This window comes from Myotis brandtii, unplaced genomic scaffold (assembly GCF_000412655.1).
Source record: "Myotis brandtii unplaced genomic scaffold, ASM41265v1 scaffold32, whole genome shotgun sequence".
NCBI classification, from domain to species: Eukaryota; Metazoa; Chordata; class Mammalia; order Chiroptera; family Vespertilionidae; genus Myotis; species Myotis brandtii.
The window spans coordinates 769,120-795,327 of record NW_005362269.1 but is presented as its reverse complement, the minus strand read 5'-3'; the positions used below and the strand labels follow the sequence as shown (position 1 = coordinate 795,327).

At 51.2% G+C, this 26,208-nt stretch overlaps 2 protein-coding genes across 3 annotated transcripts in view; one reads left to right on the top strand and one right to left on the bottom strand.

Moving 5' to 3' along the window:
* LOC106726815 overlaps positions 1-220 on the bottom strand; it is a 19,812-nt gene extending 19,592 nt beyond the window's left edge. For both annotated transcript variants that reach the window (XR_001362921.1, XR_001362920.1), the window contains exon 1: positions 43-220. The gene's annotated coding sequence lies outside the window, so the exon portion shown is untranslated. The remainder of the gene's footprint in view (positions 1-42) is intronic.
* Positions 221-18,338: 18,118 nt separating this feature from the next.
* On the top strand, positions 18,339-22,886 carry IL17B (interleukin 17B). Its single transcript, XM_005870456.2, is given in 4 exon segments — positions 18,339-18,404; positions 20,595-20,884; positions 22,635-22,757; positions 22,759-22,886. Coding segments are annotated over 4 exon segments (507 nt in total). The 5' UTR covers positions 18,339-18,383; the 3' UTR covers positions 22,832-22,886.
* Positions 22,887-26,208: the final 3,322 nt, after the last annotated feature.

The window sequence follows — 26,208 nt, the reverse complement described above, 5'->3', positions numbered from 1 at the left end:
GGATGCCCCCCCCCCCCCCCCACATCTGCCACTGGTGCTTACCTCTCCTGTGTCTGGTCCAGGTGTGGCTCCTTGTGGCCCAGAGATGGGGGTCAGCCATTTGGGGGATCTTTGAGGATGTCACTGCTTCTCAACTAACTTCACTGGGACTCTGGCACCTCTCACTGCTGCAGGGGCACTAGGCCCCCAGCCCCTTGCTCTCTGCTCCCTGGCCAGAGGCCCTCTGCCTTTTACCTTATATGAGCTGAAGAGGCAAGCCCAGTGTTGGGGCAAGGCGGGTGTTGAGCCCTCCCGGGGCCCCCGATTGGCCCAGGCGCCCGCCACGTGACCGCCTCGCCTTGACCTGCCCCCGGTGCCGAATGTTGCTTTTACCCCCTAAGGAAGGAGTGGTTGACAATTTTCATATTTCTTCTAAATTTGGAGATTTCAGACAATGCTGGGAGGCTTGGCTCCAGCTGCCAGAGGCCCATGTGGAAGTCATTAAGCCCAAGAAGGGGGGCCAGGGGAGAGAGGGAGGCAGGGAGAGGAGGAGGAGGAAGGGGGTGGGGGCCAGAGTTCTGAGGGTTGCCAGTTGTCAGCCTGGGAACATGAGCAAAGCCTTGGGAGTAAGCTGTGTGTGTGAGAATTTCCTTCTTCCTCTCCGTCCCTGTGTCCCAGGCCTGGAGTGGGAGTGCTGAGGTTTTCTGGGAACCTTTAGCCAGGAAGACATTAGTTCTGGCTCCTGGGGCCTAGAGGGTGGTGGTCATGGCAAGGGACTGGGGACCATGAGGAAGCAAACCCACTCTCCAGAAAGCGGGGGCCCTGACAGGCCAACCCCATCATTGTGCAAAGGAGGCCAGGGGCCCAGGAGGGACAGGCTTGCCCTCGTCATAGAGGCGCTGCCACAGGACAGGAGTTTGAGTCCAGACACCCCAGTCTCTCTTTTCCCCACCATCCTAGTTGTCGGAGATGCCCATCTCTTGCCATACTCCTCCTTTCTCACGCTTCAGCCCCACTGGCCTCCTGGAGCTATCTTAGTATTTCTTTCATGCCAGAGGGCCTTTGCACTTGCAGTTCTTTCTGCCAAAAGTGCCCTTTCCCCAGAGCTGGCTCCTCCTGATTCTGGTCTCAGCTCAAAAGTCACCTCTAGATGAGGCCTGGCCTAGCCGCTGTATTATTACCCACTACTGCCCCTGCTCGTGGCCCTCCGAGACTGCCCCACATATGCCCATATTTCACATATCTCCTGGGTTAGTTGCTCATTGTCTAGCTCTTCCAGAGAGTGTAACTCCCTGGGAAGGGTCTGTGCCCCCAGGCCTCCCACAGGGTTGGTGCAAGATGGCCAGAAAGACAGTTTATGGAGGGGCAGCCGCTAGCATTGGAGCAGCTGCTCTGAGGCTGGAGGAGGGCTCCTCCCAGTGGCCAGCCGCGCCCTGAGCCGAGGGCTGCTACCCCATCCCTGCCCTTTGTTGCTCAGAACTTCCCTTCTGTGGCCAGGGGGCTGGACCATAGCTACCTCCATTCACATTCTAATTCCCGGTCCCCTGGCTCCTGGCTGCCCCCTCCCTCTCCTCCCTCAGGGCCCGGATTCCCTCCAGCACAGGACGTTGTACCATCCTGTGTGGGGCCAGTGGCCACGAGGGTTGTGGGATGCTCAACCCGACACAGTCCCTGACCTCACAAGGCCCCGGTTTAGCAGGGCATCCTCACCTCCTCTTCCTCCCTCTGAGGAAATAATCCTCCTGATGGGGGAGCCTGTGAGCCCGTTACTGCCCTGTGCCTCCCAGCCAGTCAGCTGTTGCTCTGGGCCTCACCTTCCTCCTCTGTGAAATGGGATAACAAGGCCTGCCTTGCAGCATTGCTCTGAGGGTCAGGTGGGGCGGCCCCTGCTGTCCTGGGGATGGGTCAGGCAGGGGCTCTGCTACTGCCCACGGGTGGAGGGGGGCCTTGGGAAAGTTACTTAATGTCTGTGAACCTTATTTCCCCTTCTGTAGAATGGGGTGAGAAACAGCACCCCCTTTCAGGATTGCCGTGACCAAGAGGTGAGACTGTGCTGACGAAGGGTTAGCCCAGGGCCCACTTCAACGTAGGTGCTCAGTGAGCGTCTGGTGTTGTTAAGTGTTGTGACTTGGAGCTGACACACAGCAGACTCACCATTCATGTCATCCCTTTCCTTCCTGAACCAAGGAGATGGATTCCATTCATACGGCTCCCCCCTCTTCCCCCAAGCCCGGGGTGTAAGGCCATGGGCAGGGAAGGCGTGGAACCCCGCTCCCCACCACGCTCAGGGGGCCAGGTTAACACTCCAGGCACCACCAACAGATCCCAGGGCAAAGATGAAGCCCCCCAATAAAACCATCAAGATTATGGAAAGTTCACTCTGGAGATTGTGAAACTTATGCTTCTGTTAGTTCTGCTACTGTATGAGCATCAGAGAGTTTTCATCGAGATTGAAAGGAAAAACAGAAAAACTTCCAGTCTAAGTTGTGTTGAGAGCCACCGTTTCAATGCCCCAAACTCTGGACCTGGCTAAACCCCGCCAGGCTGTTATCAGAAAGTTCATTATCAGAGGTCAAGACTAGGAACTAAAGCCACCCAGAGACAGACCCTAGGACATCCTAGGAGAGGAGGTGTCCTGGCACCAAAGTATCTTAAAAGCCTAGCTTAATGGCAGCCATTTGTGACTCAGTGTCATAAATCTGTCTCAAACATTTCAAAGCCGTTTTTATTTCCTCCCATACCCCCTCTTGGGAGTTATGAGTGCTTTAGGTTTATTAATCACTGTGTGAAGTGGCTTTTCTTTCCAGACTGTGGCAAGCAGCTTTGCAATCCCTCCATTCCCAGAGGAAACAGGTCACTGATACTCCTCGTATGTGTGGGTAAGGCGTCTTGGGAGGCGAAGGGAGGGCTCTTCTTAGGAGCTGGGGATGAGAGTGTGTGTGGTGAGTTCTGTGTCTTCAGACAGTGTGTGCAGTCAGGGGCCAAGGGGACCCCAAAGAGGAGGGGCCTGAAGAACAGGGGACTCATGGGGCCTGGGAGAGACGCCTCACTCCTGCAGGTGATCAAGGAAGAGCTTGCGTCGGGACAATTAGAACCTTTAAGAAGATGGAGTTCAGATCCACATGAGAAGGACTTTGAGGGTGGTGAGCACACAATGCAATACACAGATGTTGTATTATAGAATTGTATACCTGAAACTGATATGATGTTATTAACCAGTTACCTCAATAAATTCAATTAAATAAAAAAGAAATTGATAACTCTTTTTGAATTAAATTAAAAATTTTTATTTTAATTATTTTAAACTGTATTTTTTATTGATTTCAGGGAGGAAGGGAGAGGGAGAGAGATAGAAACATCAATGATGAGAGAGAATCATTGACTGCCTGCCTCCTACATGTCCACTACTGGGGATCAAGCCCGAAAACCTGGGCATGTACCCTGACCGGGAATTCAACTGTGACCTCCTGGTTCATAGGCTGACGCTCAACTACTGAGCCACACCGGCTGGGCAAAATTGGTAACTCTTAAAAATGAAAAAAAGACTTTGTAAGTCAGTGGAGCTACTCAAGGATGAAATGGACTAAAGGGCTGTCTTGATAAAGTTGTGTGCTCTCTGTTCCTGGAGGAATGCAAGCAGAGGCTGAATGACAACTTACAAGTCCCTCCTAGTGCTGAGATTCTATGAACTTCAGTACACACTTCATGTTCTCACTCCCAACCTCTCCCCAACCACCAGCCCTGACTTCACACCGATTTGACCCAAAAGGCATAGCTCAGAGGTGACCAGTGGGAGACAGTTATGTATTAAAAAGGGCCACAAGCTCTGAGTTAAAAATCAAGCTTCATGTGTTTTCTTTGATGAGCATAAGACTTTTGTTTCATTGATTTAATTTGATTCTGAGAGGCAATAGTCAATTAGTGAAGACACTTATAATTTGTAATCAAACCAATTTCTCAAAACATCATTCCATAGAAAGCTGTGCATAGCATATGAATGAGGTTAAAATCATGGTACAGAAGAAGATATATGGTCTAATCCCATTTAAGTAAAATCATGTGTCTGTGAAATTACAATGAAATGTCACTACAATCCTATTAGGATGGCAATAATTCTATATAATAAAAGGCCAGACCATGAGTATAATGACCAGAACGACTGCTCGGCCAGTCGCTATGAGGTGGTGGGGCGGCGAGGGGACCCCGCTGGCTGGCGGTGGCGGCAGGGTGGGATGAGGGCCTGCAAGGGGAATTGGGTTGCTGGCGGCAGCAGCAGCGGCCAGGGACTGGCGAGTGGGCGGAAAATGGCCCTGATCGCAGGCTAGGTATAGGGACCCTACCCGCCCACGATTTCGTGTGCTGGGCCTCTAGTAATAATAATAATAATGGAAGAAGAACCTCCTAGTTACTTAGATACTTGCACACTGATGTTCATAGCAGCATTATTTATAATAGCCAAAATGTGAAAATAATTCAAGTGTCCATCAATGATGAATGGTTAAAAAAATATGATATATATATATACACACACACATATATATGTACAATGGAATGTTATTCAGCCATAAAAAGGATAAATTCTAGTACGTGCAAGGACATGTATAAACCTTGAAAACATGCTAAGTGAAATAAGTCATACACAAAGGACAAATACTGTACAATTCCACTCATCTGAAGTGTCTAGAATAGACAAAATCACAAAGACAAAGGAGAATGATGGTTGCCAGGAGCTAAGGGGGAGGGGAATAAAGTTGCTATTTGGGATGTTGAAAAAGTTCTGGGAACGAATAGTGATGATGGCTGCACGACACTGTGAATGTACTTAATTGTACACTTAAAAATGGTTAAAATGGCCAATTTTATGTTATGTCTTTTACCATACTTTAAGAAAAAAGATGTGTCTGTGTGTGGGGATAAGTGTGGGTGAAGCCGGGTGCCCTGCTGGAAGCTGAGTTTGTCTGACCCTCAGTCTACGGCACAGACAGGCACTACAGTCACTGTGGGGTGCCTGAAGGCAGTGTCTCTGGGGAAGGCAGGGAGGGTGGGTCTCCCACTGTCTTGGGAAAAGGACGCAACAAGCCTTTTCTCTGGTCAGTGGGGAAGAATGGCAGTGTGTGTGTGTGTGGGGGAGGCACAATGGTGTGTACAGTCCAAATCCCTGTGACCCCTGGCATTCAGGTGCTGATAGGAAGAGGAACAGCTTGCGTTAAAGGGCCCTGGCTGGTTGGCTTGGAGCCCTTCCCCAGTTGAGGGAGAATATTAGCTTCCACCTCTGTGGCTGCCTTGGGAGTTGTGAACTTGACCCATAGCTTGGATATGACTCACCGAAGCCAGCTTCTGGTCAGACATTCATGACCTACCACAGTCAGCACAATGACACAACACCAGGGCACCAGATGGGACTGGACACCGCCCCCACCCGAGACCCTTGGATGCATAAGAGGAAGGTGGTGAGAGCCTTGGAGAGAGCGGCTGCACTGCAGGTCTCACCTCCTGCTGTAACCAGCACAGGGGCCTTGAACATCTGAACTCTTGGGGCCACTGAGTCACACTAATGGCATCCTGAACCAGGCAAAGGAACACCCCAGTAACGTGTGTGTGCATAGGATTGCACGTGAACCAGGCAAAGGAACACCCCAGTAACGTGTGTGTGTGCATAGGATTGCACATGTGTGTGAAAATGCAGTTAGATATTTGAAAGAATGTGGGAACTTGGGTAATTCTGGCTTATTCTATTGTTGTTATCTATACTTGATTTTTTTCCTAATTCACATTGTGCATTTGTTGTGTTCGTTATCAGAAAAGAGGCAATTATCACATTTTAAAAAGGCACATAACAGGTCCTTGACAGTTTAATTTTTGTTAAAACTTCCATATGCCAAGTGTGCAAAACTAAAAATTCAACACTGGGCTGTTTGACAAGGAGGGACCTGTCAGGGTTCAGTTGTAGGAAACCATTCCTGTTAGTTTAAGCAGAAAGGGATTTCCTACAGGGAACTGGGGGCCTACACACTTGCTGGAAAGGCTGGGGGAAGCTCCAGGCAGGGCCCTGACAGAACTGGGTCGGCCACACCACTGAGCTGTTCCTCTAGAGCAGCTGCTGGGGTCAGAATGGGCCCCTCGGCTGCTGACTTCGAGAACCCATACTGTGCTGAGTGCAGGGGCCAGGAAGCCATTCTCGCCATGGTCATGACTGTCCTTCGACACCCACAAAGCCAGCGATGGCTCTAAGTAGTGTCTTAGGGCTGCCGTGCCAAAGTACCACAGACTCCATGACTCAAACAACAGCAATGGACTGCCTGCCAGTTCTGGAAGCAAGAACTCCAGGATCGAGGTGTGGCAGCCTCGGGTCTTTCTGAGGGCTGTGCGGGGGAAGCTGTCCCAGGCCTCTCTAGAAGCTTCTGGGGGTTTGCTGGCAGTCTCTGGTGTTCCTTGGCTTGTAGATGCATCAGCCTGCTGTCTGCCTTATGTTTACATGGTTTCTCCCCATGTCTGTCTGTCTCTAAATCTCCCCCTTTTATAAGGACATCCATCATATTGGATTAAGTCCACCCTACTTCAGTATGACCTCATTGGAACTAATCGTATCTGCAACTGCCCTATTTCCAAATTAGGGGGTTATAACGTCAACATATGAATTTGGGATGGGGAGGACACAGTTCAGCTCATACATGAGTAATGGAACATTGCTGTGAAAAAACCCATATAGCAGTGCTTGATGTCAGCTACAATGATGAAGCAGGGATATGACCTTCATTCAGAACCAGAGAGAGTCTGGGAAATGTTTTTAGCTTATTAGGCTCTGCAGTAATGAAGGCATTCTAGGAGTAGGTTGGAATGGATGCTCTGTCAATCCACCAAACCACCCTCCTAAATCCAACACCCTCTACCCACCACCCACCCCTGGTCATTTTGTGGCTGGCAAAGTGCACACCACCAAGCACATGAACTTGGGGTACTAGAACAGCACTGTCCTCAGAAATCAGGAGTTGGGAGTCAGAGCCCTGGCCTTTCCCTTAACTTGTAGGGTGACAGCCATGGCTAACCAACACCCACTGATTGGAAGTCCCACCATCCACAAGCCACTCAACAAGCACTGTGGTGCTCACTGTTACGACTGCACGCTAGAACCTTGTGCCACACGCTGGTAACTCACTCCATACATTTTCCCCCACAGGCTGTCCCACTCAACTGTGTTCTTTTAGTTTTTCTTGCTGCCCTAACATTTTTAAAAAAAGATAACTGTCTTCTCCCAACCATGACCAACTGCCTGCCATCACTTACTGGGGGACATTGGGTAACGGATTACCTCAAGCTGAGCCTCAGTTAGTACCACAATGGGGTTGGACAACTGGTTACTGAGGAAAGGACGGAGAAAACAGCCACACACACTGGCCGTGGTTGCTTCTGCTTTGGAGGGGTGAGGCCTGACTCACTTCTAGGTGACTCTGTTGACTCATGAAGGTGAGGCCTCTTGGGCCCAACCTAGAGAAGAGGAAAAGAGAGGGAATGCAATGATCTTCTTCATATAGTGACAGGCATTTATGTATTTATTTATTCATTTATTAATATCTATATAACTATATCTATACCTATATCTATATCTATATCATCTATATATCTATTTTATTGATTTCAGAGAGGAAGGGAGAGGGGGAGGGAGATAGAAACATCAATGATGAGAGAGAATCATTGATCGGCTGCCTCCTGCACGTCCCCTACTGGGGATCGAGCCCACAACCTGGGTATGTGCCCTTGCCTGGAATCTAACCCTTCAGTCCGCTGGCCGACGCTCTATCCACTGAGCAAAACCAGCTAGGGCTAAAATATATTTTTATTGATTTTAGAGAGAGAGGAAGAGAGAGAGAAAAACATCACTGAGAGAAACACCGATTGGTTGCCTCCTGCATGCCCCTTACAGGGAATGGAGCCCGAAACCTAGGCACGTGTCCTGACCGGAATCAAATCTCAATCTCCTGGTTCATGGGTCGATACTCAACTCCTGAGCCACACCAGCCAGGGCCTTTCCTGTTAGTAACAATGCTGCAAAGCCTGTCCTGGTACCTGTGTCATACCTGTGTGTGTGTGTGTGTGTGTGTGTGTGTGTGTGTGTGTGTGTTTTGGGGGGTGGCTCTTTCGGACAAAGGCCTGGAAGAGCAGTTGTTGGATCACAGGTCGCATGCATTTGTGATTCTGAGATATATTGTCCTCTGTCCCCCTACAGAAGTTATAACCAATATGTCCTCCCACCAGCAATAGATGGTTTCTCCAGGCAGCCTGGGAGAGAGGGAGGAGGAGGATGAGAACCTGGGAGGAGAATACATAGATAAAAAATAGAAATTAGGAACCTGGCAGTGAATACATAGAACCTGGCAGTGAATACATAGATAAAAAATAGAAATTAGGAAAGATAGAAGTAAAAAATAGAAGAACCTAATATTTTTCCTAAGCCTGGAATGATACCCCATATTGGAAACCATAGGCCTAGCTTTAAGAAAGCATTAGAGGGGTGTGTGTGTGTGTGTGTGTATGCGCGCACGTGCGCAAGAGCACATGTACTAACTCAGGAATGGAGGTGCTGGGAGGATTGGGAGGCTTGGGACATGGGAGGGATTTTCTTGAGTGGCAGGGGCCTGGGCCGAGCCTGAATTGGAGCCCTGAGTGAGGAGGGGGCCATAACTGTGTAGTAGATGGGCCAGGCCTTCGTTGTCTTGGCTTGGGAGCAGCTTGGCAAGATCCCTGGACCCCAACTTTGGCTGCATGAGATGGGGAGCCTTTCAGCTTCATAATGATCCCATTCCTCACCCTTATAGTCCCCTTAGATAAGTCCCTTGTCACCTTAAACAATGAGCTTAACTATGGGGACTTAGTTATGTATTTATTATAATTATATATAACACTAGAGACTTCTGTTTTTATTTCTATCATTTCTAATTTTTATTTTGTGTGTGTATTAAAGGAATATAATATATTAGCATACTAGTACTTTACAGAATTTGTAAAGAATTGTTTTAAAAAATAACCTACTTAAAATTTATTTATTTAAATAGACATGGAGATCCAGCTAGCTGCTAGCCCCTAGCCTATTTTTCAGGAGAGGGAGGAGGGCTTGTGCTAACAATGACTGCTATTGCAGGGGGCTCAATTTGACCGGGAACCCAAGAGTAATGCGATCATTGCTTCACCTGCTCGCTGTAGAACAAAATCATATTCACTGCCTATGTGTGTGAGGGTTATGGTAACGGGGGGATGGGGGGAGTTATTGGAGACAATTTCCAACTATGAGCAACCTGGTTGGTGGGATTAAGGAAAATTACTTTAACGTCCCCTCTAGGCCTTGGCTTAAGTTTTGCGTGTTCATCTCTCCCCTCCGCTGCTGAGGCCCCCCCTGCCTCCACCCCACCAGCCCCCACCCTACCCATGTCTTTCCATCTGACACTCTTCAGCCAGCCCTTGGGACTGCAGGCTGACTCCAAGCCTTCGTAAACCACCCAGGACTGTTAAACAAATCCTATAATTAGAAGCCAGGTTTCCTAAACGAAGTGAAAAATGTAACGCTACCCTCTGTTTGTTCACTGGATGCTCAACGCATGTCCCATGACCCAGAGGAGCTGTGACTTTGGGTTTCCAAGAAGCCTTAATAAGGTAATGTTTATAAAGTTCTTAACTTTACAACTCCGCTGGAATACAACTCCGCGAAACAAGGAAAAGCCACAATTCCAAAGAGATACCCCCTACCCCCATCCGCACCCCATCCTGTCCCAATAGTGAGGAGTGTTGTCCCCTTATGGGGTATGTGGAGAGCCCAAAGACTTGGATTAAAATAAGTGAGTTCTGGCCCCAAGTCTGACCCTGAATGGCTGTGTGACATTGTATCAGTCTCTTTCCCTCGCTGGACTTTATTTTTAAAAGTAAATCTTTATGAATTCAGTAAAGTACTATTCCAGTCTCCCTGTCTGGAAAAGAGAAGAGATGATAAGACTTGCTTGTTCTAAAAGTCCCTTCAGACGCTGACATTCTGCAGTTTCATTCTGTGCCTCTCTGCCATTGGGTTTGTCTCAAGCAAGGATTCTTCTCAAAATTCGACCTCCCTTCTCTGTACTCTACAAAAGCACTCGGTAATGGAACTTGAACTGGGTAAATCTAGTTTGGGGTTGGCAAGACCCATAGGTATACCTCTTCCTCCCTTGGATTTGAACACATAAGGGCCTCTCTCGTGAGATAAAGTGCACAAAAAATAATGTGAAAATAACTTGTGGAAAATAAAACAACAAAAAGAACTCTAACTCTTGAAGGACTTCAAATTGGTCAATATGAGGAACAAGGAAAAGAACAGGGCTGTGCTGTCTGGAGATGGTAGTGACTGTTAAGTTAACTTCCTGCTTTAACATTATGTTAACAACATAATAGCTGACATTTATTGGGCTCTTTCTATGAACCAGACTCGGCTGAGGACTCACATCCATCCTCTCAGTTAACCTCACAGCAAATCTGGGAGGTAGGTTACTTTCTCATCCTCCTCATTGTACAGATAAGAAACGGACAGTTAAAGAGATGAAAGAATTTTCCCAAAGGAAATAAGTGGTTGGAATAGAGACTCCAGAACCCATTCTTGACTTCTATAAATCTGTTGCCTATAAACCTCTGATCCTTTGTGGAAGTCAATGTCATGATGAAGCGTCCATCACTCTGTGTCCCTGAGTGATTCAGACGAACAGAGCATGCCCGGCAGCCAACTTGTGAGAAAGACACCTTCCCTGGGCTAAGCCTCCAAGATCTGGGGGCTGTTTGTTACTGCAGCCCAACATGGCCCCTCCTGACTGATACTCCTTGTCATAGGGCAGAGGGAATAGCTTTGTTCTGTGTATTTTTCAAAGAGCAAATTTGTCACCAGCAGAGGAAAGGGAGGTAGACATTTAAAACAAGCAGATACTAGTAAGAGATTCAGGAGCATTGAATAGGAGCATCATTGAGAAGCCAGAAAAATGACCAATAAGGTCTTGTTGAGTCTGGGACTGTAAGAAATGGTCTAAAAATTGAGAAGATTTGGAAGTGATTCTGGAATGACGAGGTCAGAGCTAGCTCTGTGGTTGAGATAATGGGATAGAATGCAAGGGAAGCCCAACCTGGAAGACAACAATTATAGACATAGATAGCTATGTGATCACCAGATTGAAGAGCCAAACCAGCCCAGCTTTTCCATGAACACACTACTGGAGAGAAAGAGATCGGGATCCCAACCCTTGAATTTTCTCTGGAACTGACTCAGAAAACATTCTCCCTGGCACTAAGCCCTCTTGCCAAACACATTTCCCTCCAATGTAGATTTATCCGTAGAACACAGCGAGGCCATGTCAGAAATCATTTGGATGACCTTTGGCACTCTGTGTACATTGCCGAATGACAGGCAAGGGTGCCCCCCTGTAATTGCTGCTTGGCTTCAATGCTCCTTTCCTAAGCTGGAGCAAAGGTTAGCATGGGTGGTGGTCAAAAGTGGCCTCAGGGGCCCAGGCTTTCGTCCTAAGCTCTGCCCCCTTTCTGTGCTATTTGACCATGGGCAGGTTATTTCCCTTCCCTGGGCCTCAATTTCCTCTTTTGTAAAATCTATATATTCACATGGGGTTGTTACACACAGTAAATAAAGTCAGATATAAAAGTGCTTTGTGAACTGTCAAGTGCTATACACACGCCAAAGGTATCGCTCTTACCACCAGGGCGATGATCGGCCGTATCTGCCTGGTTCCTGGGGCTGGACCATTTCTGTCTCCCAAGACCAGAAACCTTGAAGCTGTCTTCTAACATAAAAACAATTATGGAGGCTTCTTTCCTGGGAACCAGACTTTGGAAATGGTCAGACTCCACATGAGCCATTTCTTCCTCTTTCCTCACAAATACAATATTTATGAGAACTGACCTTCCAATGGAAATTTGGCAAGCTATCACATTCTGGAGACATTGTACCTTCCTCCACACACCCCGAGGGCTGAGGTCATGGGCTTCCCAGGAGATCCTGCGGTTCCCAAGGATGCAGGAGGTACAGGAGACTGAAAGGAGAGGGGCCCAGTAAGAGTCCCTATACCGACCATAGGCTGACCCTAAAGTACCAGTATGGTGATGTCTGCCATCCTCTGTAAGAGCATCAGCTCAGGACCTGTTTAGCTGTTCACTGCTGTATGCCTCTAGTAGATGCTCAAATACAGATCTGTGTCCAATGAAACGAATGAACCCTCCTCAGGAACTCTCAAGGGTCCTCACTGCCCATAATTTGTAACTTACAGTTTCCCAGACAACTTACTTAAACCATCCCCGGGTTTCTCAAGATCATCTCTCAACAGGTTCAGGCCACAGAGACAAGCTTCTGCATGGAGGCCAGGGCTGGGATACACTGGAGGCCTCAGAGCCTGTATGTTTTTGAGGCTGTTTTCTGGGGGGAGGAAGGATGGGGATGGAGGCCTTGGCTATGTCATCAAGGTTCCTTGCCGAAGTGCGATGTGATGCTGCCAGTCACCCCAAGGGGTGGGTTGTGAGTGGCTGTTCCCTCAGCAAGACCTGCCCTGGTCACAGGTCCCCAAGACAGGCAGTGAGAAGCACATGCATCAATTAGACATATTGGCTGCCTGTAAGACCTTCAAAACCATAACAAAAAGAGGCACACACATACAAGACTCCGCCCCTGAATTTGCACCCATACAGATACACACCAAACAAGTGCAATAAAAACAGCACCGCTGCGGCAATGACGGGAGCTAACATGTAAGGCAGACTGATAAATACCGTCCATTTTTAGCTTGGTTCCGGGGAGCAGGCCTTTGAACCCAAGCTGTAAAGGAAATCTCCTCTCCCCGTCCCAGGACTCCTCTCCTATAAACAGCCAGAAGACATGGACCCCCTTCTTCTCCCGTCCTCCATGGCCCAGGCTTCTTCCTCCACGGGGTCCACACTCTGGGGGGCTGACGGGAACATTTCTCATGCTGTACCCTCTTCCTGCTTCCGCTGGAAGAATGGAGCCTCCCACCCAAAGTAGACACAGACCCACCCTGCAAGAGCGGGGGGGCTGACAGGTCTGGGGGGAAAGCCAGAACTCTGGATCTTGTAAGTCCAGATGTCCCGTAAACTCCGACCAGAGTATAAACATCCCCCGGGACCGAGGGGAGGATATGCCGGTGGGCAGGGGGGCCGGCGCCTCGTCTGTCCTGGGGACAGGCTGTTTATTCCATGTCCCTCATGAGCCCTCTTGGGCTCTTTCCTGCCCCAGGTCTGGGTAAGTCAAGGCAGGCAGAACAGCCCTATATAGGGGTCTGAGGCCTTGAACATAAGGCTTCAGCCTCTCAGGGCTGGAGAGGAACTAACTATTAAAGCTCTACCAGTCCAACCCTTTCCTCTTCTTGAATCTCCCTCACAGCACTCCCAGCCGGTCTTCTGGCCTCCGGTCTTTTCGGCTGACAGGGAGTTCACTCTTTCCCAGGGCAACCCATCCTACTATTGGGATTTGGCAGTTAGAAAATTCTAGAAAAGTGCTGACTAGAATTGTTCTGTGCAACCTGACTGAGCAGTGTTAAAAGCCACGGGTACAACAAAATAGCAGCAGGGCCATTCGCTGAGCACCGCTCTGTGACAGGCACTTACCTCGTGAAACCCCCTTCCTTCTGAGGAGGACACACGGGCTCAGAAAGGTTAGGTCACTTGCCCAAGGTAACCCAGCTGTTGTGGTCAATGTTTGTGCTTTAAACCTTAGTCTACACTGGGTCTTCCCAATCAAAACCAAAAATAGCACATACGCCCGCAAATCACCCTACAACAAACAGGCACACACGAAAACCAACCAAGTTACAAGGAAAACAGCCCAAACTTGCCAAGTATTAAATGCCAGGCAAGTCATAATTTTTATGACAAATCAATGTTAACAACCCTCTGGGGAAACTGAGGCTCACTGAGGTTAGAAGACATGGACATGGTCACGTACGGAGGGGCAGGGCAAGGGCCCAGCCACCATTTCTGAAGTCTGCAGGCTCCCACGATACCACGATACCACGTCGCATCACGGGGTGTGGTAGGGCCCAGCCACCATTTCTGAAGTCTGCAGGCTCCCATGATACCACGTCGCATCACGGGGTGTGGTGGGGGGGACTTTAGCCTAATGGGAGAAAACGTTTATAATTTTAATGATCATTCTCATCAACTAGAGCTTTAAAAAGTGGGGTGTGCCTCTTCGGAGAGAGATCACCTCCCTGTACTGGAGGCGTCCAGCAAAGGTGCTTTGGAAGGGTTTCCCACTCTGGTGGGAGCTACACAAGATATCCCTGAGGTTCTATGGGCGGCGAGCATTAACAAGAGACTGGGTACAGCGCAAAGTCAGTATGCAACCCAGAAACAAACTTGGCATTTTCAAGAGTGGATGCTGGGCAGGAGGGAGGCCTCGGCCACCCAGTCCCCGAGCACAAGCCCACCTCTTAGAATCCTGCCCCAGCTCACACTTCTTTGATTGGTCCCCGTGGGGGAGGAGGCATTGGCACGTGGCCTGGGCAGAGGGTCATGTGGATGTGGTGCCCCCTCTGTACATCCCGGGGGCCGCCCATTCACCGAGGCCTTTCCCTTTTTTGAGAACTGGGAGCTTGCTGGCTGGGTCTGTTCCCACCAACAGTGTTCCCGTCCAGGGATCTTAAAATAGTGCCTCTTGGCTGGGGCTCTGCAGTGAGCAGTGAGGCAGGCATTTGTGCAAATATGGGCCTGGGAGAAGGACTCCTACCAGGAGGGTGGAGGGTGGGGTGGGCAGCATGGCAGGAGAGCCAAGACCTCCTGTGGAGGATGCGCCCTCCTGGCCACAGCCCCCCTCCATCTTGCAGCGGAGGCGCCGGCCAGTCTCCTCCTGCCTCCCCCAGCCTTACTGGGTCCACTTGGACTGGTCTTTAGACTGAATCCCATGGGCCCTCCTGGCCCAGCCGAGGTTCCCGGAGAAGCCCACTATGAACAGGGGCCTCTACGTTCTTCTGCTGGTTCTGTCCTTGACCCCACCTAACAATGGCCTTCCTACCTGGGAACACCCCAGAAATATCGCTGAAGGCCCAACTCCAAATTTGTTTTAACAATAACAGTGACAATTGCAGCTGCCATCCACTGAGTGCTTACTGTCGGCAGGCACGCTGCTGAGTGCTTTGACATGCATGATGTCATCTGAGCCTCACGACCATCCACTGGAAGCCAAGTTATTATTATCTCCACTGTGCAGAAGAAACGAAAGCTCAGAAAAGTCAAGTAAGTTTCCCAAGGCCACAGAGTTGTGAACTGGTCGAGGCAGCATTAAAACTCAGGCCTGTCAACCTCTGGAGTCTGAACTCTTAGCCCTTGGGCTGCACCTCCTCCACCGGCTCCCTGCTGCTCTGGCCTCCCGTTCTCCATCCCAGCGTGATCACCCTGCGTGACATACCACTGGTGTGATTCAATGCATGAAACAGCCAATGCCTGCGTCGTGTCGGGAACATTGCTGGGTGCCATGCCCATCCGCTGGGAGTCCTCAGGTCCCCTTGAGGACTCTTGTTTGGGCTTGGGCTCAGTGAGCTCCCCAACACGCAGGGTCCAGTTTGTTTGAGAATATCAGGGTGAGGCTGAGGCAAGCACAGACTCCCCCTTGATGACCAAGAGACCAGCTGGACATGCCCCCTCCTGCCCTGGTTGCAATGCTCCTCTTCTTGTCCCACTGTACGGAACAGCATGTGCATGAATCAAACTTGGACTCCCTGAGCATCAGTTTCCCCATTCTATATTTGGGAAAAAGTTAGGGCCTCACCACAGGGTGGGTGGGAAGATTAAGTGAAACTGTGCAGGAAGGACTTAGCACAATGCCTGCCAGTCAGTAAGTAGATATTAAGCAACAGCTATTATTATTACTAGTTGCTATTTTCTGGAAATTACGGTGTCCGGGTGTCAAATGGCTAGGGCCTAGCACATAGTAGGTGCTCCAAGTGAAGGAAATCACTCACACAGCAGACAGAAGCCCCCTTGCTCATCCTTTCCCCTACCACCCACCCCCTCCTGCGGCTGTGTCATTCCTGCTCTAATGAGGAAGGTGTCCTGGGCACTGGTCCTCATTAACAATAGGGTCACTCGGGCAGCCAGGGGTGGGCACAGGTCCTAAACCCACTCTCCCAGACCCTCATTTTCAGCTCCAAGGCCCATTCCAGAGAAAAGAAGCGGCTGGTGTGGAAGTTCCACCAGGCTTTGCCAGGATCTTCAGGGATGTCTGGTGGCGCCACCTGGTGGCGAGCACAGCACTGCTCCTGGTCAGGCCTGTAGCTCTAAGTGCCTCCACCCTCCTGCTCTGTAGCCCATCGCCCCTTCCCTCATTCACAAGTACAATGTACTGACCACCTCCCGTGTGTCAAGACTTAATGCTGTGGGGCAGAAACCCCTGAAGTCGAAGTCACTATGCCTCCCTCTCAGGCCTGATCACACTCTACCAGAATTCACACTCAGGAAATCTGTGAAGGCAGATGACCCTCCAGTGGTTTCCAGAAGCCAAGGCTGGAGGAAGGGGCCTCCTTCCTGGCCTGAGCTGGCCAAGATGGTCACTGGGCCCATCCTTAACTCCCTGCTGCCCCATTCTTCGCCCTGTCCCTCTGGCTGTTTCTCTGGTTCAAAGGACAGTGGCAGTGGGGCTGGGACAGCCTGGGGTGGGAGTGGGGGCCCTGTTGCCTGAGGAGGTATTTTCAGAGTCCCCCTCCCTCTGGAGTTTCCAGCGATAGAATGGAGCCCTGTCTAGTATTTGACCAAATAAGGTGGTATCTCTCGATGAGCTCAAGCCTCAGCCAGCTTCTCAGTTATGCTGTGGAAACCTGCCCTGGACAGATTAATCTTGTGACATTCAGGAGCGCCTCGCACCCCGCGTTCTTCCCCTAGCCCATTCCTGTAAATGGCCAAGAGTGGCCCCTCCACAGGGCGCCGCGATCCTGGATGTCTGTTCACAGTGTCCCTCCCCTGCCCTCTTCCCCCTCCCCCCGCCCCCACATCCCGCCACCCTGGGTGGACTACTCCCTCACAGTTGGCTGGGCTGTTCACTTGAGTGAGAGAGCTCGACCAGCAGGGCTGGTCAGTTCAGCATGTGATTCCAGGACACATAGACCCCGGGGTCACCTGAGCTCACAAAATTGTGGCCAGAGCCTGTGAAACCCAGAGCGCTCTCAGCCAGGAGGCTGAGCCCGGGGGCGGGGGGGTGGAAAGGAGATTCGGCTGAGCAATGCAAACTGTGCTAGCTCTAAGAACAGTTAATGTTTATAAAAACAATTATAAAATTATTTTATAATAATGTTCATAATAAACAGTTAAGTGTTTATTGAGCAGTTACTACGTGCCAGGCACTGTGCCAGATGGGCTATTTCTTTTACTCCTTATAATAGCCTCCAAAGGTGGATGCTGTGATGATCCCTTTTCGAGAGATGTGGGAACTGAGCCTCAGAAAGGTTTCAGGGAGAGATGGGCCAGGCCTCTGTCAGTTCCTGGGCACGGCACTCATTTTACAGAGAAGGCAACTGAGGCTGAGAGAGAATCAAAGTCACAGACAGTCACAGGGGGCCAGGTCCCTGGCGTGGAGACCTTCTCTATGCAAGGGAAGGCCAGCACGACTGGCCATGAAGTCCTCATGGATCTGAGACTTGGCTGGTGTGAGAACACAGATTCAGAAACACATTCCCAGCAGGCCAGAATTGCACAGAAAATGTCCCAAGAAAAACAGCCTGGGCTGGTGGATAGAGCCCTGCACAGGACCAGGTATGAACCCCAGCTCTGTCCTCTGTAACTCACCATGTCATCCTGCACAAGTCCCTTCCTGCTCCAGCCTCAGTTTCCCCGCCTGTGAACTAAGGAAGCAAAACTCCCGTCACCAAAGGCTGTTGAGCTCACCTGAGACCGGGTGAGGCCAGAGTGCCTGCGTCTGTTTCCCTGGGAGATGGGGTCTGTGTCCTGCTCCTGGCCAGCACACTCTGAGAACATTTGCTCTCCTGACCAATGGACAGCCCGTCCCTCCTCTGCCCTCACCCCCTTGCCATCCCCAAAGCAAACGAAGCTGATTGTCTTAGCAGGCCCTGTGGGTGCTGGCCGGCCGGCCGGCCGCAGGCCACAGACGGAGGTGCCACCCGCCAGAGCCCCACCAGACACACAGGGCATTGTCCCTTAGTCAACAGCCCCTGGGCACCTCGGCCGGTTCCTGGCCTGCCCCCACGCCCCTCACCGCCTGCCACTGCGCCAGGCCCAACCAGCTGGGGGCCCAAGCCGATGACGAGCCCACCCACCCCCAGCAGCCCCCTGATGAGCTATAATTGCTTCGCTCCATCCTGTTGCTGCCATTCTCTTGGAGGAGGCATCTGGGGTTCCAGGCGGGCGGCAGCTGCAGGCCGACCGCCTGGCTCGTCGGGATGGACTGGCTGTACAACCTGGTACGTGGCGCTTCCCCACCCCCACCCCTTTGAGGGCCCGAGTGTTTCCGTACTTCTTTCCTATTGATTAATGTCTGGCTCTGTTTGGCTTGGAATCGGCCTAGTTCTCCCTCTGCCCTCTCCCCCAGGGCTGGAGAGAAACAGACTGGTCTCACAGCCTGCAGCCATGGCCAGTAGCTCAGGCTCCTGAACTGGGCCCGTCCACACTGAAGCCCTTTCAGGCCAAAGGCACCTGGGGCGATCCTGGCAAACTCAGTTATCGGGGTTTTTCCAGCGAGTCCTTGGGTGCTGAGAGCCAGGCGGTGTGACCCAGGGCAAGCCCTTCTGTGTCTCTGTGTCCCACCTGCAACATGAGAGAAGGGGCCTCTGATTCTGTTCCGTGTCCCTCTGCATGAGGAGCCAGAGTTTGAGAACACCGCGTGAGAGACGCAGATGCGAGGAGAAAGCCTATGGTTAGGGAGACATCTTTCTGCATCAGGATCTAGGACCAAAGAGGAAGAATGTAGTGACTTGACTCTCTGTCGTGGATTTTGCTCCAGGAAATGGCTCTGCCAAGAGGGACTACGCTCAAACTTGTTTCCAAGGGTCAAGACTTGCTGGGTAGCCTGGAAAGGTCAGGCGCGGGCCATGTGAACTGTGGGGTGAGGGACACAGGGCAGGCAGGGGCCTGGCTAGATTCCGTGAGGAGATGAAACTCCCCCTGAAGGTTTCCCCCATCTGCCAGCCCTGGCCCTCCCCCAAGCCCTGGCCCTTCTCTCCCCGGCTTCCTGAGGAGTCTGGGTTCTGCTGGCCCCCGGGGCCTCTCCTGTGTGAGCCAGGGGCTTTCCTGACACTCCGGGTTCTGAGGGCAGAAATGGACGGCAGGTGAGGGTGGAGAGGGGTGGGTGAGGGAGGACAAGGGGTGGGGCAGGCAGAGGGTTAGGGGTGGAGGAGGAGAGCACAGGTGCCATGGAGTCCAACAGAGATCCTGGGCCTCCACCTGCCTCCCTGTTTCCTTCCAGCAAAGCTCTTAACCAACTCAAACCTCCTCTCACACTGTTTCCCATCTGCCTCCCTCTTATCCTTCAAACTTCACCTGACATGCCTGCACCCCGGAAAAGCTTTGCGGGACCCTACACTGCCACCTGGCTAAGCGGGTGGCCCTGTTCTTCTCTAACCACGTGCTGCAGGGTCCCACCATCGCACTTATCTCTAGGGAGATTTAGGTGTTTGCTTTCTTGTTCACCATCTGTTCTTTCTCCCAGACTGTGAGCTACAGAAGGCAAGGATGGTGACAGCCATTCATTCACTCAGACACGGGGGCTAGAACAGTGTGAGGAAACTGGCGCAATGCCTGTCCTCATGGGGTCTGTGCTTAGTGGGGGACAGGCATAGAAGAGAATCACACTCAGAGACTGTAAGACTGTAGTCATGCAAGAGGCATGTGGTGTTGAGAGCCCAAGAAGACCCACCAAGGCCTCCGTAAGGAAGTGACACTAGAGAGGCATTTAGAGGGCGAGGAGAGAGGCCCTCTGCAGGTAGTAGCCTGTGCAAAGTCCCTGTGGCAGGAAGGAGCATGGTGAGAGGAAGGGAATGAGAGAAGGCCAGCTGCTGAGATGTGGGTGTGAGTGGAAGCTCAGGCCCAGGAAAGTGACTTTATTAGATTTGCATTTCAAATAGCTGTTCTTAGCCTAGATGTGGAGAATTGATTCGAAGGAGGGGGGCGGGGACTGTTGAGCTGTTCAGGGTAGATTTGCATTTCAAATAGCTGTTCTTAGCCTAGATGAGGAGAATTGATTCGGAGGAGGGGAGGGGGACTGTTGAGATGTTCAGGGAAGTGAGAACACTGATGCAGATAGAGAGAAGTGGATAGGTGGGAGATTTTTTCCCCCCAAAAGAAGAAAAATAGACTTCATTTACAAGTAATGATATTTAGAAAAGACCCATCCCTGGCCCTTAAAAACCTCTCCATCAGTTCAAATGGGCAGGGAGATGTTTGAAGGGTGCAATAGATAAGACTTAGTGATGAGTGTGGTGCATAAAAGTGTTGGCACACAGGAGTGGTGGGCTGGTGGGACCAAGACAGGGCATGGCAGGTAAGAATCACTCCCATAAGGCCTTCCCTCTTTTTTTTCTCCACTCTGAGCCCTGACTCTTGGCCCAGAGGGAGTCCTGGCTCTCTGACCTTTGACCCATGACCTTCCTCCTCAGCTATTTCTTCTTACCATCTCCATCTTCCTGGGGCTGGGCCAGCCCAGGAACCCCAAAAGCAAGAGGAAGGGGCAAGGGCGGCCTGGAACCATGGCCCCTGGGCCTCACCAGGTGCCACTGGACCTGGTATCGAGGGCAAAACCATACGCCCGCATGGAGGAATACGAGAGAAACCTCGGGGAGATGGTGGCCCAACTGAGGAACAGCTCTGAGCCAGTGAGGAGGAAGTGTGAGGTCAACCTGCAGCTGTGGCTGTCCAACAAGAGAAGCCTGTCACCATGGGGCTACAGGTAGGCCAGGCTGGGTAGCCGTGGGAAAGCTGCATTGCATGTTGCTGGTTGCACGGGGAGGGGGGCACCTTGGCCACTGTCCCCATCATTGTAAGAGTTAAGACCTTGGATGCAGAGGCCTGAACGCCTGGGATGAAATCCTGGCTCTGCTTCTTACTTGCTGTGGGGCTTTAGGCAAGTTGCTTAGCCTCTCAGTTTCCTCAATGGAGGTGATAGAAGTACCTACTTCATAGGTTTGTTATTAAATGAGATATCCATGCAGAACACTGCTGTTATTGTTCTCCAAGTCCCCACTGAAGTACCTGCAAGGCTTTCCCTGAACGTCAATTCCTCCAGCTCGGGGTGTCTTGTGTACACCTCTCAGTTACAGCACTTCCAGGTGGTCTTGAGTTGACTGTGTCCATGTCTGTCTCATGCTAGACTAGGACCTTCTACGGATTCTCATGCTCCATCTAATCCAAACCTCCAGGGCTGAGGCCCAGAAGGTGGGATTTTATACATCTCCACGTGATGAGGATGCACAGCTAGGTTTGAGAGTCACAACCTGCTGCCCCTAGATGGAAGGGGTGGTATCTTAGCTTGGTTGTAGCTCCACTTCCTAGCACAGCACCTGGCACCCAGAAGAAGCCACATCTATATGTGTTGAATGAATAATGATGAAACAGACTAACCCTGAAGGGTCCTCTCACAAACTCAGGCCACACAACCGATGTCCAGAATAGCATGTTCAATAGAACATTCTCTGATGATGTCAAGTCCAGCCAGCCTCATGTGGCTCTTGAGCACCTGAGGTGTGGCTGGTGTGACTGGGAAGCTAATTTTGATTAATGTAAATAGCCACATGTGGCTAGTGGCTACCATATCTGGAATGTGGCCATTGGAAGTGGCCATTAAGATCCTCCAAAAATAAAATAATAAAATAAAATAAAGTAAAATAAAATAAAAATCCTCCAAAGCTGGGCCTCTCACTGTACTGTGCCCTTGACTTTTTGGAGATCTTATAAAAATGCAGGTTCTGATCAAGAGGGGGTGGGGAGATGGGCAGGACACAGATTCCACATTTCTAACAAGTTCCCAGGTGATCCTGACACTGCAGGTCCACAAGTCAAGTTCACCCCTCACATTTAGCAGACGAGGAAACCGAGACACAGTGAAGACAGGGTCACACCTCAAGTCCCCATCCTCTCAGCTGTAGGAGGGAACTCCTCTGTGCTGTCCATCAGTGAACACCCTAGGCCAAGGACAGACTTGTTCCCATGGTGGGTGGGTGAACAATATTTGTTGCATGAATAGAAATTAAGTCAGAATAGACCCCAGGCCTCCTGACTCCTCTTTTAGTGAGAATTAGGCATAAATGTTCTCAAATATTAACTTCCCGTGGATTAAGTTCCTCAAGACTATAAGTAAGGGGGTGGGGAGGCAGAGGGTCCTTAGCTTCTTTGTGACCCCACAGCACCATGTAGTAGTAGGATAAGGATCTTGCTGGAGGAAAGAAGAAAACTGGGTGACTGACTGGTGTCCTTGAACCTGGATAACCTTGGGGTGCCTGACTTGCCTTCCAAGGTTCCTTTTCTCACCCGGAACACGGAGTTGATTACTGTCCTTCCTGTGGCGAAACACAGGCTTGCCTGGGAATGAAAACCCGGGGTTAGGAAAAGCAGAGGCGTGGGGCGTGGGGGCCAATTTGCTGCCCCTCCCCCCCAAACACACCACCAGCAGCAGCCCTGCGTTCTCTCCTGTCCTCTTGCAGCATCAACCACGACCCCACCCGCATCCCGGCGGACCTGCCTGAGGCGCGGTGCCTGTGTCTGGGCTGCGTGAACCCCTTCACCATGCAGGAGGACCGCAGCATGGTGAGCGTGCCCGTGTTCAGCCCCGCGCACGGGGCCCTGCCGCCAGCGCGCAGTTATGGAGACCATCGCCGTGGGCTGCACCTGCATCTTCTGAATGGCCCAGACCCCGGCCCAGGACCTGCGGGCAGCTGGAGAGCGCCCTCCCTGCACCCCACACAAGGCCAATGAAAAGTAAACGCTGTCTTTCTAAAGCAAGACCTTGGGTTTGCTTCTTGTGGCTCTGAAGCCAAAACCAGGGTGGGGGTAGGAGGTTCCTGGGAGGTAGAGTTCAGATCAATATAAAGGAGGACTTCCCATCGCTCAGCCTTCTCCAACGCTGAAATAGGTGATTAAAAAAAATACTGCATTTACTTCCACCATTTCGGACAGTCACATACTTCCTTTAATTTGGGTTTATAAGGCTTATTTCAGTCATGTCATTGGAGCGTGGTTGCTATAAACGTCTGCAGGAGTGACCAAGCATTAACTCTCCCTAGGTAGGTGCAGGACCATTGCAAACAATCTCTCCCCTGTCTCTGTGAGGGTCCAGCAAAGGCTGAGCCGCTCAAGAATATGGCAGAGCAGATTCCTGCTCTGGGAGGAATAAGGTCGCCTTCAACTCGGATTCTCTGCAGGTTCAGCCTTAGACCCAGAGAGGGGCCTCGGGGCTGCCAAAGGGCAGGGGTTTTTACCCTGGGCCATCGAGCCCCTGAAATGGTCATGTGGGAATGCACTTATTCTGGTCTGGGGATCTCTGGCTTTGCACTCGAGAGTTGAGAAGCATCAACATAGATCATGCTTTCCTCCAGCCGTATCCACAGGGGGATCTGGTGAGATGGTTTGCTGACAGCAGTGGTTCTGAAACCTTAGCCAGCGTGAGAATCACCCGGAGGGCTGGTTAAAGCACAGATTGCTGGGCCCCACACGCAGTGGTTCTGAAATGATTTGGTCAGTTCGACATGGGGGCTGAGCCTCACATTTCTAAGGCAGTGTTTCCTGCTGCTGGTCCGGGGACCACCCTTCGAGAACCACTGGTTTATATCAAAGCACTTTACTGATAAAAAAGGCAGTGTGGGTCGACTTGCCCGAAAGCTCCCCCCCGAGCTGCTAATTCCCACCCACCCATCAGCCCTTTGCAACTCAATCCTCCCCCTGCCCTCCTAGCCCCTGCACCAAATCCTAAATCAGCTGCTCCCAGGTCTAAAAATACCTTCCTGCCCCCAGGACAGCTGAGGGGCTCAGGCTGTTTTCTGAGGGTAAGAATAGCTGGCTCTTTAGAGTCGTTTCAGTAGGAGGGCCATCGGCCAGTATAGAAATATGCGGCTGCTCTCACTTCAACGCTTACAGCAGCTTTAGCTCTGAATGTATTAAGGCTCCATAATTCATGAAAGGGCACCGGTTAGGTTAGGTATGTGTCTGTCTGGGGTGGTAAGTAACTTACCTTTTTTGGTATTGTTCTAGAGTGGATACTGGTTAAAATTACCCCAGGAAGCTTCGGCCTGGCTCCAGACACATGGAAAATAGATTTCTTGTGCCAGCCCATGCTGATGCCTCCAGCAGCCGTGTCCCCTCCCTGGGGGGTTGCTTGTCTCTGAGGCCCCCACAGCCTGCTCTTCAGGCCTTAAAACTTGAGCCGAACATGAGGGACCCGGGGCCTCCAGGGCCTTTTTGTGGGGTGAAGGCGTGGGAAGATTTGAGAGGCGAGATGGTTGCTCTGGTCCTGGGAGGAGACCCCAGGTGCCCTGGGCATAGGGGTTGGGTGGGGAAACTCCTCACCTGGTGGGACTCCTCCCAGAGCACCAGACACACAGAGATCCTCAATGAACACCAGTTAGTTTATTAGTTTTGTATGGAGGTTGGCATTTTCTCTTTCCAGGTGTCAGTTTTCTCATCTGGAGCTTGGTCTCGTGAGCCTGGGGGGGCAGCTGGCCCTTCCCAGTCTCCTGGTTTAAAGGCAGCAGCAGGGAGCTCGGGACCTTTGGAGAACCGGGTCCACACTGTGCCCCCAACCTCCTTTGGTTGGAGTTTAAATGTGTCTCCTGCTTTCCACTCTCTGGTGAGAGTCCCCCAACTCCGTAAGAATAGGGGCCTCATCTGCCAACTTCAGTGCTGCATCCCCAGCACCTAGCACAGTGCCACATTCAAAATAGGGGTGCAGAACTCGGTGAATGAATGCATGCATGCATTCATGCAAGGAGGCCTCAAGGGGAGCCCAAGATCTGCCCCTAGCTCCCTCTGTTGCTCCTTCAAAGGTGGGTCAGGAGCAAGGCTCTCCTCCCTCCCCACTGTTCTTCACCCACCCCCAACTCTACCCTCCACAGCCCTCCTCCCACCGAAGAGCTGAAATCCTGCTTGAGCCACCTGCTCTAGGAGTGAAGTTCCTTTGAGGAGTTCTAAACGTATACTCCACTGCCCCCAGGGTGACTGAGAATGTGTGACCTCTTTCCTGTTTTATCTGGTAGATGATAGGACTCTTTGTCTTTGCAAAAGCTCTTCTCCCAGAGGGCTGTGGGTCCCTGGGGGCTCCTGGTAAGCCTGGGGGCAAAGGGTTCCCCCTGGTTCTCATGCTCCCTTACGGATCTCTGCCCTTTCCTCGTAGGTGGGAAGGTGGTGAGATGCAGCTCTCAGGTTTGGGCCTGGGGAAGTGGGCAGCATGGGCATTTTGGCCCAGTTTGTTTCTGAGCTGTTCAGGCCTGTGTACCCAGACAAAGGAAGTTTCTGAAGAAGCAGCCAGCTCCACAGCACTCAAGCTGGGCATGGAGCCAAATGCCAGCTTCGGGGATCAAATGTAACTGCCCTGGTTTGCCTCTTTTGTACACATCCGTAGGGAGGCAACAAAGGGGTGGTTATCAGGGACAAGTTTATTGGTCTTGGTCCTCTGGCCCCAAACCAATGATCATCCGTTACTCCATGATAGCCCGAGGCATCTCCATTTTAAATATAAACCATGGAAGGATGCCATTTCACACTGATTTCAGTGGACTTGAGAAAAGGGAATGGTCACAGCCCCATCCTACCTGTGGCTGACATTGTGCGTCTCTCCAACACCCTTTCTCCCCCTCTGCCCTTGTAGTTTGGATGAGACCACCTCTGCTCCAAGGGTGGGGCCTGGCTGTTCTAAGCCAATCAGCATGTGGCATTCACTTGGCCACAGGAATTGGTTCAGCAGGGGCCTAACTGGCCCAGAGCCCAGACTTTGGCTCAGGGGTCGTGGGAGAAGATGCTCTCGCTCTGGGAGCTGTTGGCAGGCATCCTTGACCATGAGAGAAGTAATGGCGCTGGCACTGCACAGTGCCCTGAGCTGGGACTGTTATGATAACCAATAAAACCCTTTTATTGCTTAAGGCAGTCTGAGTTTGGTTTTCTACTACGTCAACCAAAAGCATTCTTACCGACGTGTCAACTTCAAAATTCCTGTAGTAACCAAGGGCATGTTTCTCTAACTTTAAAGGCACCAACGCTTTAATGACCACTGCCATCACCTCCGCAGGG